Genomic DNA, 12,309 nt, shown 5'->3' on the forward strand with positions numbered 1-12,309 from the left:
TTCTTAGGTTAATTTTCTGGGCCTCCAGCTTTAGTAACCTGGATTCTGTCCTGTAAACATATGTCATATTGAGCTACACAAAAGACTCAACTTCCCATTGGCTTCATCTATTAACTTTGTCTGAAGTTGACTGCACATGTCTGTAAAAGTACTAAAATTCAAAATGAACACTGACATTTCACTACCCTTATGTTAGGTTACAAAACATAAAGCCCAAGTTGCTAAATGAGTCTCACACACAGGGAAAACAAGGCAATCTATTATAACATTCCTCCTCTTCTGCCCAGAGGAAAATATTTTGATAGGGATGTGAAATCTCTGTCTTCATTATCTATATAGCATACACAAACACTCTCATATAACATTTAGTTGATGTTTTTAGATCTTGTTGCATTATTTTGGTGCCTCTGTCCTCTGCACAGATATATTAGTAGACCAGGATGCGTTCAGTGAATCCAGGCTGTGGATGCAAACTGCCAGGACAGTCCCTCCTGCCATCCATCTCTGAGGTCCCATCCTCATGCTCTCACCTTGCCACTTCTGGCAGTGCTATGTCTGATATCGTCAAAGAGTTAAATCAGGGAAGGGGGACTTCTGCACCAAAGGCAGAGAGAGGCTGAGGAGGAAGGCAGGATCACCCCTTTTGATGGCATGCTAGACTCAGACGAAATTACAGCAAACATGAAACTGCAGTCTCAGAACACTCAAAATAAATGTAAGAAGTTAAAATGGCCATCTTTTTTACCCCACAATAAAAATTTACTTCAGGAAATTTCTTTAGCATTCTATTGAACAAGAACTCACAATAACATATTCTACAAATAAATTGTAAACATCTGATATTCTAACTTCAAGGAAGAAGAATAAACAACTTTCTTACCCCATGAGGTTAAGAATTCAGCAGCATAGCGATAGATACGGTTCATAATTTCAATCACAACAGCATATATGATACTGGGCACAAACAGCATCAAGCTGCTGAAGTTAGACTCATTCTCTTCATGATAATCCAGAGCCCACTGTTCCAAGTCAAAGTAAATCATCATCACGTACAGTGAGAAGTAGAGGCAAAGGCACACAAATGGTAAGGACACCAGATAAATCCGTATCTGTCTCTTAATACTCGAGTACACTGGTTCCTCTCTCCCAGTGACGGGATTGATACCCAGGACACCATGGAAGCCTGGTCTTGGTTCTTCAAAATGTCGTTTCATCAACAGTGTCCCCCAACGGTATGTCACGATGGCGCAAATCCGCTTCCAAACTTCCAGTATCACAGTGGACCAGAGCAGATTGAATGTGGCAAACATCACATATTTGTCATAGTCTTCCCATGCAAACATGTAATAAGGAATCCCAATGACAGCCATTGGAATCAAAGCAAATGTGAAGTACTCTAAGAAGCCGAAGTAGAGAGCAATAGTTTCACCAAAGTAGCAGCGTATCTCATCTGTGGAGAAAAATGAATCAATTAAGACTACACTTAACATAGATGTCAGGATAACATCAAACTTTACTTTACATGAATCCCTTGGCCCATTTTTTTCCTAAATAACACAATGAGTATTATTGCTTTTTGTTCCTCCCTCTCCCATATTCCAAAAACTCAGAAAGTTATTTGAATTTTTTTTGTTATATATACATACACACACACGCAAATGTATATACATATATTCAGATGGTAGGGAAGTCAAATCTCTCAGTACTTACCAAATCAACATCAGATATCCAGAGGGGAAAAAAAGAGAAAAAACCCAAACCAAATCCACTAGCATTCTTGAAAACAGAATCTATCAATGAATGGCTAGGATGGCACGGAAGACATTTGATATAATAAAAACCAAACTTTAACAGCAAGTGACACCTAACTTCTGAAGATTCTCACTGGTGTATGTATACCTGGGAAACAAATTTGTTTCAGCCTGCTCAGGGCTAAAAAGGACTAGTTGTGCTTTGCCAGCCCTCAAGGAACTAAAGGAATAGATGGAAAGGTATACTGAAGATGTCATATAGCACACCCAGGCTGAGACATTCTCTTCAGCAGACAACTGATACATGAAATGCGCATTTGCTGTACACACTGAGGTTGTCTGCTCAGGTGTTATAAAGACTTGAAAAGTACAATACTAATGGATATATTTCATGACAGATGTATTACCTCCAAGGAAGACAAGATCTCACTTACCTTACTACTAATAAAAATTGTAGGAGTATTACCCAACATAATCTAGAAATGGCAGAACAAAATAAGATACAGAAATGCCTAGCAAACCGAGTTTAGAATGCTGAAGTCTGTTTTATCTTTGCCTCCTTGGAAGACCAGATTGCTTGTATGCTACTGGTACGTATTCATCAGCTTAACAAAACAGCCATGACATCATGACCTCTGAATTGATACTGTAAACGTACTCTCCATAGAAAAGTAGCACATCAAACACTCCTGTACAATACCAGAATATTCTTATGGCTTATGTTTTACAAAACACTACAGCAGAAGTTCACAACTGCCAATCAGCTAAGTCTCTGAAAGCAAGAATGAAAGGCAAACAGACAGAATAATCAGCACTCCAACATCCCTCAAAAATTAACAAGTAAGTTCAAGTGTGGGCCATTAGCATCATTTCACACTCCAAACACACAACATGAAAGACATCCCTAAATTAGTACATGCATAACAGGCTTCCTGGGATTTACTTTGAAATTTTGTGTGTATTCAATGTCAGTTAAAAAAAACCCCTCCTACATAAACAAAAGACAAGCACACAGTAAGACCCTTAACACAATACTTCGGAGGCAGGCATTATCGAGCCAGATCTTTAACTTCCTGTAGCTCAGGAAGGAATCTCAAGCAACTGCAAGACCCAGAGAATAATAATCCAGCAAACTCCCAAATGTTTATTTTCTTATTTTTAAGTAAAGTTTACAGGTTTAGAATCCAGAACTTTCCACATTGCTAAACTAAAAATTATTTTCATTTTAAGCTTATTCAGTGTGTAAAATATACTCAAGTGATGGTGGCACGCAACAACATACAGTCTTCATACAGGCAATGAATTTAAAACAAACAGTTGTAAACACTCTCTTAACATGCCTACAACTCAAAATAGCTTTGGGAATTCCATACACTGAGGAGCCTTCCGGTCAAGAGTCAGTTTGAGAAAACAGTCTCGGCTTGGTCCATTACTGCTTTACGGATGGTAAGCAGAATTTGTGATGTGCAGACTGTTGTTACATGGAAGCTTGCAGACACTGAATCTGCAAGCTCTAAGCCACCAATTTTGCAAGTCTCCAACCATTACACAGGAAATGCCAAAAGAGGAAAAACTTTCCCAACTGGCAAAGAGCAAAGATCCAATTTCAAGACTCTGTGCTAGATGATCACAGTGCAAATGCCGAGCCTTTGAACTGCCCCTGGCTCCAACTTGGAAACTATGACCAAAGGTCTATATACAGAACTCCTGCAGCCACGAGAAAGAAAATCAAGAGACAGAAGCCTGCACATCCAGCACTTCATTCCAGAACAGTTGTATTGTGAGTCATTACAGAAAAAGATTATCCTACAGCCATCTTAGAATCAAAGAGAATTCAATGAAGAGATCTCAACTGTGCATGACAAGTCTGGAAATGTGGATGTTTCCTTAACTGGAGCCTAAGCCACTTTGTTGATTCCAAGATCAGTAAAAGCAAGGCTGGGTAAAACAAAGACTTTGGTTCACAATGGCCAATGAAGCAACTTGGGCAGAAAGGTAATGTTAGAGGAGGTGAGCTGCAGTGAGTTGTTGGAGATGTGAAAACATAAACTTGTAGCGAGACAACAGACTTTTTGGCACAATACTTACCATCCATACAGGAGTTTCACTTCTATAGAGGCTAAATGCTGGAGTAGAAGTTAGGAAGGACCCTTGGTCTTCTCACGCAAACTGAAGAGAAAACTTCTCCAGAAGAAACCCTGCACTTTATTTGTACTGCAGTAAGTGTTCACATACCTAAAGGTTGATAGCCAACTTTCACTCGGCCATACCAGCTGTGACGGAGCTTTTTCAACTCTTCTCTATCATGCAGCGGGAAAATCTGAACTAGAATACCACTCGTCAATAATCTTCTCACTAGAAGGAAAAAAAAAAAGTACCTAGCACTCCTCCAACGGACTGTGAAGTTGATATAAGCAAATAGGTTACATTATGTACTTAGCGAGCCTAAAGTTACTTTGAAATAAATCTAGCATTTAAACCCTAAAAACAAATAAATTGCCTGTTAGTTAAAAATTATTCATTATAGAGAGCAGTTCTGTCTATTCCTACAAAGACTGTGCTGTCCACTGGAAGAAAAGGAGTAACTTTTTACATCTATTAATTATTCCATAGGTTTGCAATATAATCAGTTGCAGCTTGAGTAACAAAAAGTGCTACAGATCAGAACTGAAATGCCACGTGTAGCTTTGTGGGGAAAGGCCTGGCTCTTGCATTTGAGCAAAGAAAGGCATAACAAATCACACTGACATAGCAAAACCAAAACAACACACTAAATTGAAGAGCAATTTTTGTATTAATTATGGGAAAGATACTAAAAACATTTTTGAATTTACACTAATTCATAAATCACAACACATCTTCATTGCAAACAAACCAAATATTCCACAATTTGTATTTAACTTTATTACAGAAAGCAATACCAACTGTGTGAATAAACAACTGACAAACTGCTCTGGAAGTTACAACTACAGAAATACTAAAAAAGAAAATAAATTCAAAAACAGGAGAGGGAAGGCATGGGAAGTTGTATGATAGTTTTTTACCATTTCCCATTGGCATCTACTTGACATAACTAGAAAACTACCTTAGCTATATAAAAAATGACCAATGTAAACTCATCTGACATCTACGTTTATTTACATTTCTTGAACCACTGATATGCACAGATCTCTTTCTTTGATGGTCAACACTAATGAATAAAGACATTGTTCCTGACATACAAATATTAAGATGAATTCTCCTAAGAAACTGTAGTATCTCTGCCAATGAACTAGTTCCAGCTACGACAAAAATAGCATTAGCTCTCATTGCTTCTTTCTCCCATGAAAAGGAAGAACTCTTGAAGCAAAGAGAAAACCAAATGAACGAAATAAAACTTCCTTCATATCATGAAATGTATAGCTCTGGAACAGTTTGTCATTCCAGTATTTTTACACAGAGACAATCCAAGTATATCATTATGTAATTTTTTAAAAACAACTATTTTTGTACTAATTATAAAAGTAATGGATGACATCAATATACGTGAAAATTACCCAACTGAAAAGAGCATAAGGCCAGAGTCTCAGCCTCACGGAAAGATTCAGGATGGAATGCCCTCTGGAAGTCATCAGGTCCAGCTTAAATCAGGCTGCTCAGGGCCTTGTGTAGTCAAGATCTAAAAGTCTCCCAGGACAGAGTTACCACAATCTCTCTAAAACCCTGTTCCAATGTTTGATTACCCTCATTGTGAAAAACATTTTCTCGGTATCTATTCAGAATGTCTCTTGTTGCACTGTGCATCCATTGCCTCTTGTCCTATCACTGTGGAGCGGTGAGAAAACAAAGTTGATTAAAATTAGAGGGACTTTAACGCCTGAAGGATTTCTCTTCATTGCAGGAAAATTAAGTTTTTTTCACCATGAACACTATTCTACATCAACACAGTGAGTTACAGGCAACAAACTACATTGCTTACCAATTGATTTTCCTGGATACAGCTTTGCCTGAGGATATCCAGGGATGATTTTTTCATCTTTAGCTCTCAAATTTTCGAGTTCATGTTTGATGATATACTGACATTCTGCCATTGTAAGGAAATTGTGATTGTCATCTAAATTAAAAAGAAAGCAGTATGAAATTGTGCAGCATAGGAAGACAACCCTGGCAGTAAATAACCATCAAAAATGATCAGAAAAAAATTTATTTGACAATTACTGCCAACCAACATCCATTAGCAAAACCTCCACTTTTAAAAATAAACACCTTGGGAAGACGTTTTCTCTAACTGGCACACATTGGCCACTGCACTTTTGACTACCCAGGTGAACTAAGAGAACAAATCACTCAAGGGACAAAGACACCCCAGAAGTACTAATTGCTGGAGGCTGGGATAGTATACCAACAAGCACTACATACTCCTGCCCTGCTGAAAGACTCTTACATGGGCATCCATTATTTGCCAATATCAGAATCTCCATACCCCTTTCTGCCATACAGTTCCTGAAGCATTTTCATAACAAAAAACCAGCAAGATGTCAGGAAATATCTCCTTTTCAGTAAGCATACTCATCTAAGCATGGTCAACTATATTATCCTCTGATTAGATCTGGACAGAACTAAAATTATATTAGTGTTTTAAAAAAGAAAAAAGACCAGGAGATACAGCAAAAATTATCTTTTAGATTTACAGCAGTTGGAGTTCCAGCTGCTACTAGACAATACGTTAGCAATGACGGTGAGATTAAGAATGTAAACGAAACAAAAATGGCATGTTTACAAGTGACAATTCTTCTCAAGGCTTCCTAATTTCAGGAAAGCAAGGTCACAAAACAAAAGGCACTGAAACAGTTATTGCACATAGCAGCAGTGTTGAATAAAGCAGCATCAAACAAGCAACAAAACTCAACTTTATTATTGTTTCAGACAGACCCGAGAACCTTGATATTGAAAATGCGGTGAAAGGCATCACCAAAACAGGCGCATAAAAAGTATTAGTCTTGCTAAGCTAGAACTCCAATATTTCTGGAGAGCAAAATGAGTTCTGCCACTGTAGTGGGGTTAAATACCTTACAGGTAGTACATTTAAAAGAAAATGCTACTGCATTGGCACCTCCTCAAAGAGGAAAAGGAATGATTTTGCTAATCGTGCCCAAATATCACTGAATGGCTCTGTAGTGATATTTAATTATTTAATTCTGTTAGATATGTAAATATAATAGAGCAAAATGTTCCATTTTCTCCAGCTAACTATAAGATGATAAGCCTCAAAACTGGCTCACAGAAATTAAATTGCTATGTTAATTAATAACATTGATTGCTAATCCTGCACTCATGTTTATAAAGTATTTTTTCTTGCCTTATTTCCAACAAAAATCTTTCATACAAATAAGAGACTATTTGGAGCATGCAAAAGCATAAAGTAAAGCATAAGCAGAAAGCGAAAGCCACGTGAAAGAAAAAAAATAGTATTTGATTATACGATCTGAATTGCCATAGGTAAAAATTTTTCACAGCTTGTTCTTTCTAGTTCTGTTGTTACCATTCCAAGGAATACAAAGACCATGAAAGATTTAGCAGCATAACTGCTTATAATCTTTAGCCACAGCTTTGCATTGAAAAGGACCCCTAAAATTGCTTACCTGCAAAATCTTTAAAAGTTTTTCTACTGCTGTATGTAAAAGTTCTCATTGAGTTATCATTACATTCTTTCACCAAACCCACAGTTTCAGCTCCCAGCAACAGCCTTAAGTGGGAAGCTCCAACTAGATAGATAGTTTCATCTCCATTTTCTGTGACCAACGGTTTAACCAGCAGTTGTGCACCTTTAAAGTAAAGAAAGGCAAAATAAGGAAGAGAATACATTAAAATTACCTCTCAAAAACCTAGGTTTTTAGCATCCATCACATTGGACCTAGTTATCAGGAGCGCTGAAGCTCATCTTTTTAAGGGCACAAAGAATTAAGGCTTCAACAGCAGCTGATCTGTGGTGTTGAGAATCTTATGGGGTCAGCCCCTGATTTAGCCCTGTTTCTGTGGAAGCGCTCACAGACAGTGAACTGGAACAACAGAGACAGTTTGGATCTACTCCTGTCATGCTCACATCACGTAAGCAACCACTGCTTCTGCAAATACTCCCGCTCATTTTAAGGAGACTAGACTTTTTGAAATAGAAACATCCCTGGCTTATCTAACAGAGGCCTGAAAGCAAGCAGTTACAAATCCAACAGCCATGGAAAGATTATTGACAAGAAAATATAAGCTACAATACCTATAAATAATGCCTTTCTAAAAAATGCTAATTAGCCTAACTTCAATTCCTGGAAGTATACTAAAACAAGTAATGAAACACTGTCTTTGTAAGAGCCTACAAGGTAGCAAAAAAGATAATTAAAATCCAACATGAATTTATCAAGATTAAATTGCTTCCTGCTAACTTAATTTCGTTCTACAACATGGTACCAAGTCTTGTAGACAGGATAGCAGATGTGATGAGTCTTCATTTTGGTAAGGTTTACGATGTTCTCATAAGCAACAGAAACTTGCTCTAGACAATTAATATAAAAACTAGTATCAAAACTATGTTGAAGGAGAGGTTATCAGGGTTTCACCACAAAAATGGAAGGACTCTAGAGTTCAACAGGCATGTGATCTTAAGCCACAATTTTCATTAATAACTGTGTTAACCGGATTCAGTTATTACATATTCATGACCCCAGCATGAAGCTGTACTCTTACATAAAATTAAGCGACTTCAAAAATGTGAAGTAGAGTGGGATTGGCTAAACGTTAATTAAACTACAAAGTACCTGAAAACTAATTTTCTGTATGTCTTCATATCACAATGACAGCCAGTTTGATTTCAAAGTGTTACAGAAGGTCATACTGTACTCACCTCCATTTGCTTTTTTGTCCACAATTCGTTTAGTGAACCATTCTATAGTTTCCTCTTTGGTGCCTTTTGCAAGCTCAATTACTACCAGAGGCCTGAAGTTAGGCTCAAAAGTATCCAAGAAAGACCAGCTTTCTGCCATCTTTTGAGAGCTTGCTAAGTACAAAAACAAAACAAAAATGCCAGTGTTAAAAAAATATTTGGTATCAATCTTAAAAAAACCAAAACTTTACTATGGTAGAGTTACATATGTCTGTGCTTAGCAAAGTGGCAGGTACCTGTTTCTGTGGACCTACTGAAAAGAGCAGTTTGAGTAACCTCTCCAATTGTCACTCGCCAAGATGCTCCCAGTCTTCGGTGGCATTTATGCCCTAGTAAGTAGGGCAATTGTTGTTGCTATGTATAGCAAAGTAGCAATGAAGAGAAAGCAAATAAATAAATAAAAACAAAGTAATAAAGAGAAGCTATCATCGAAAGCAACAGCTTGCAACTTCCTACAGTATATTTTTCAGCAAATGAAAATATTAACAGAAGAGAACATTAGTCAAACATATCTAAAACCAATAAGCTCCTCCTGGTAAGAGTGTGCAAACACGTTATAGTCTTAAGGAGGAACCTTCTCAGTGAAGCTCTCGTGAAGCTTTAACCATACCAAGGAAATTTATACTACCTTGGGGAGGTGAGCAGGACACCTATCACATAGATAGGCAAATTATGCACAAAGCACTTAAATGACTTGTTGGAAGATATAAACCAAGTGTTCTGTGACAAAGTCCAGCTGCAAAGTGTTGAGGATGAGCATAGTTTTATATGTAAATAATCCAACTGAACTAAGTGAACCTTTGTAGAATCATAGAATCATTCAGGTGAGAAAAGACCCTAAGATCATCTCATCCAGTCATTAACATATCACTGCAACTCCACCACTAAACCATGTCCCTAAGCACCACATCTACAGGTCTTTTAAATACCTCCAGGGATGGTGACTCAACCACTCCCCTGGGCAGCCTGTTCCAGTGCTTGACAACCCTGTCAGTGAAGAAATTTTTCCTAATACCCAACCTAAACCTCCCCTGGCACAACTGGAGGCTATTTCCTCTTGTCCTGTTGCTTGTTACTTGGGAGAAGAGACCAACACCCCCCTGGCTACAACCTCCTTTCAGGTAGTTGTAGAGAGCAATAAGGTCTCCACTCAGCCTCCTTTTCTCCAGGCTAATCCACCCCAGTTCCCTCAGTTGCTCCTCATAAGTCTTCTTGACACTGTGCCTTCAATTTTTATACAAATAATTCTACAGAGATCATTATATCAGGCTTCATAAAACAACCCAGAGGTCGAGATAAAAAGATGAATCTGGTAACTAACCTACTCAGTTTAAAATAATACAATTTAAAAAAAAAAAAAACAAAAAACCAAAAAAGCCTATCATATACTGAATTTACTGAATTTAAAACTGAGGGGACAGTTTGGGGTTTGGAGGGTTTTTTGCTAACAACTTCACTGAAGAAAGGAACTGCCTTTAAGCAGTTTTCCCTCCTCCTGTTCAAAGACTGAAATTACTTAATTTCTAAGTTGTTCTACAGATGCAGTTCAACTTCTATGACAGTTATGCTTGTGTGATTCACATAGAAATCACAATCTCCAGTATTTCATATAAATTATCTTACAAAACACAGTGATACCATAAATAAATGCGTATTGTAATCAACAAGTCTATTTGCTTTTGACTGGCAAAAAAAATTTCAAGCCAAATTTCAATGAGGTTTTCAGTTAGTTTTACTTGCCAGTTCACACGCACACAATTCTGCAGCATTTGGATTCACAGCTCTGAACCCAAGCATGTATATCTTTAACAGTATTTTAAAACATTTTAGATGCAAATCTGCACAAGCAGAATGAATCAAAGGAAAACATAATCAGCAATTAGGCACTGTAACTGTGATTGTCAATGATTGACTACACTATCTTGACAAGTCACTCCACCTTATTGCATCACTTTCCATAATCAGATTTGGGTTTTTTTTTTTTAAAGGTAACAGCTGTCACATTGTGCATATTGCAACTTCTATGGATTTTAAAAAATGAAAAGTACTAGTTACTAATTATTACTAGTTAACTGTTCTCTCCAGTGATATAGATATCATCCAAAACCAGTTTTTGTATAAACAGCATGCCACTCAGTAAACTTGGCTCCTATCGTTTACTGCGCTTGGTGTGGTGACCAGGTAAAATTTGTTACAGGCTTATTACGACTGAAAACTCGAACAGGGCTGCAGCGCTCTTCAAACCTGCGTTTGTGATTTCCTATACCACAGAGTCCAACGCCTAGCACAGATCCAGTGGGATGTAATTTGGCCTCTTCTTTCGTACCAACGTGCAGTGTAACTTATGACAGACCCAGAAGCGCGGGGAGCAGAGACAAAAGGACTTCTAAACCCCCACGGGTCACTTCCAAGTCACGAAGCCGTTGGGTGGCCATGCCGGGCGGTCTCCAAGCCAGCACAGCTCTCAGGGCGGTGGGAGCTGCAGCCCCCTTGCCAAGGGGTGGTGGCGGTGCAGAGGAGCGGCGGACACGCTGCCTGGGAATCGGGCAGCCCTACCACCAGCCCGGCGCCCCCGGGCCGCCAGAAGCGGTAGCGCCCCTCGCAGCGACCGCCATAACATCAGCCTCCAGACCCTGTCCGGCAACCCCCGCTGCCCGCCTGCGCCTCGCTCTCCTTTTATAGGAACCGGGCAACTGGGGCGGAGACAGGCCTGGCCCGGCCGGGCCCCCCTCCCCCCCGCCGGCACGGCCAGTGACTCACTCCCTGACGCCAGGCCGGGCCCCGCCTCGAGCCCCCGCCGCCCCGAGCCCCCCGCGCCCGCAGGAGGCGAGCCCGAGCCCGAACGCCGCCCGCCTCGGCGGGGGGAAGGGGCGCTCACAGCTGCGGCGGGCACCGCGCCGGGAACGGGCCTGGCTTCCAAGGCTGAGCCGGTTCCGGGCCCTGCCCAGCGCCCCCGGCCCAGCATCCACCCGCCTGAACGCCTCCGGGCGAACGTGCCTGGGCGGTAAGGGGCGGCTCGGCGTTCGCTCCACGCCACGGCGGGGAAGGCCGGGGTGGGCGGGCAGCGGGAAGGCTCCTCCCCTCACGGCAGCGACGCAGGCAACGAGAGCCCCTTCCCGCTGGAGGACAGCCGCCCACTCCCCACTCACCGCCAGCTGCCGGCTCCACATCCGCAGGGCGGGGCGGACGGCGGGCTGCGACCGCAGGCAACGGGCGCTGGTAGGGAGTGGCGCCGGGGCGGCCCAACGTGCCACCGCCCACCGCTGGCCACGCCTCTCCGCGCCGTAGCCCCGCCCGCCGCACCTAGCTTTCCTCCTCCCATTGGCCGGAGGCGGTGATGCCCCACCCCGTTCGCGTGCCCACGGGGCAAGCGCGGGACGGCTGAGGGGAGGCTTCGACTGTTGGCCGGGGCTGGGGGCCCCGGAGGCGGTGGCAGTGGGTGCCTGGTGCTATAACGCTTTCAAAATATTTTTATTGCAGTGTTTTATCAACACTTGTATGGACCGTGAGCTTTCACTTCATCCTCGGAGGTTTTTTGCACCTTTCCCTTCCTGTGCTGTCTTCTGTCAGGCCAAATCTCCTTCTGGAGCTCAAGCTAAAACCCCTGCGCTTCAGCTGGGTTAGTTTTACGTCTGAACATCATTT

The 12,309-nt window shown here is 41.0% G+C and overlaps 1 protein-coding gene across 5 annotated transcripts in view; it reads right to left on the reverse strand.

Moving 5' to 3' along the window:
* ANO10 (anoctamin 10) overlaps window positions 1-11,916 on the reverse strand; it is a 127,044-nt gene extending 115,128 nt beyond the window's left edge. The window contains exons 1-6 of one of the 5 annotated variants that reach the window (XM_054817461.1): window positions 11,543-11,651; window positions 8,626-8,778; window positions 7,373-7,555; window positions 5,710-5,844; window positions 3,987-4,106; window positions 881-1,450 (exon numbers count right to left, since the gene is read on the reverse strand). In XM_054817461.1, the coding sequence (XP_054673436.1) occupies window positions 881-1,450; window positions 3,987-4,106; window positions 5,710-5,844; window positions 7,373-7,555; window positions 8,626-8,764 (1,147 nt within the window). In that variant the 5' untranslated portion in view covers window positions 8,765-8,778; window positions 11,543-11,651. The other 4 variants (XM_054817459.1, XM_054817460.1, XM_054817463.1 and 1 more) reach the window with 4 other exon arrangements.
* Between the last annotated feature and the right edge of the window lie 393 nt (window positions 11,917-12,309).

The sequence above is a fragment of the Grus americana genome, chromosome 2 (genome assembly GCF_028858705.1).
Source record: "Grus americana isolate bGruAme1 chromosome 2, bGruAme1.mat, whole genome shotgun sequence".
NCBI lineage: Eukaryota > Metazoa > Chordata > Aves > Gruiformes > Gruidae > Grus > Grus americana.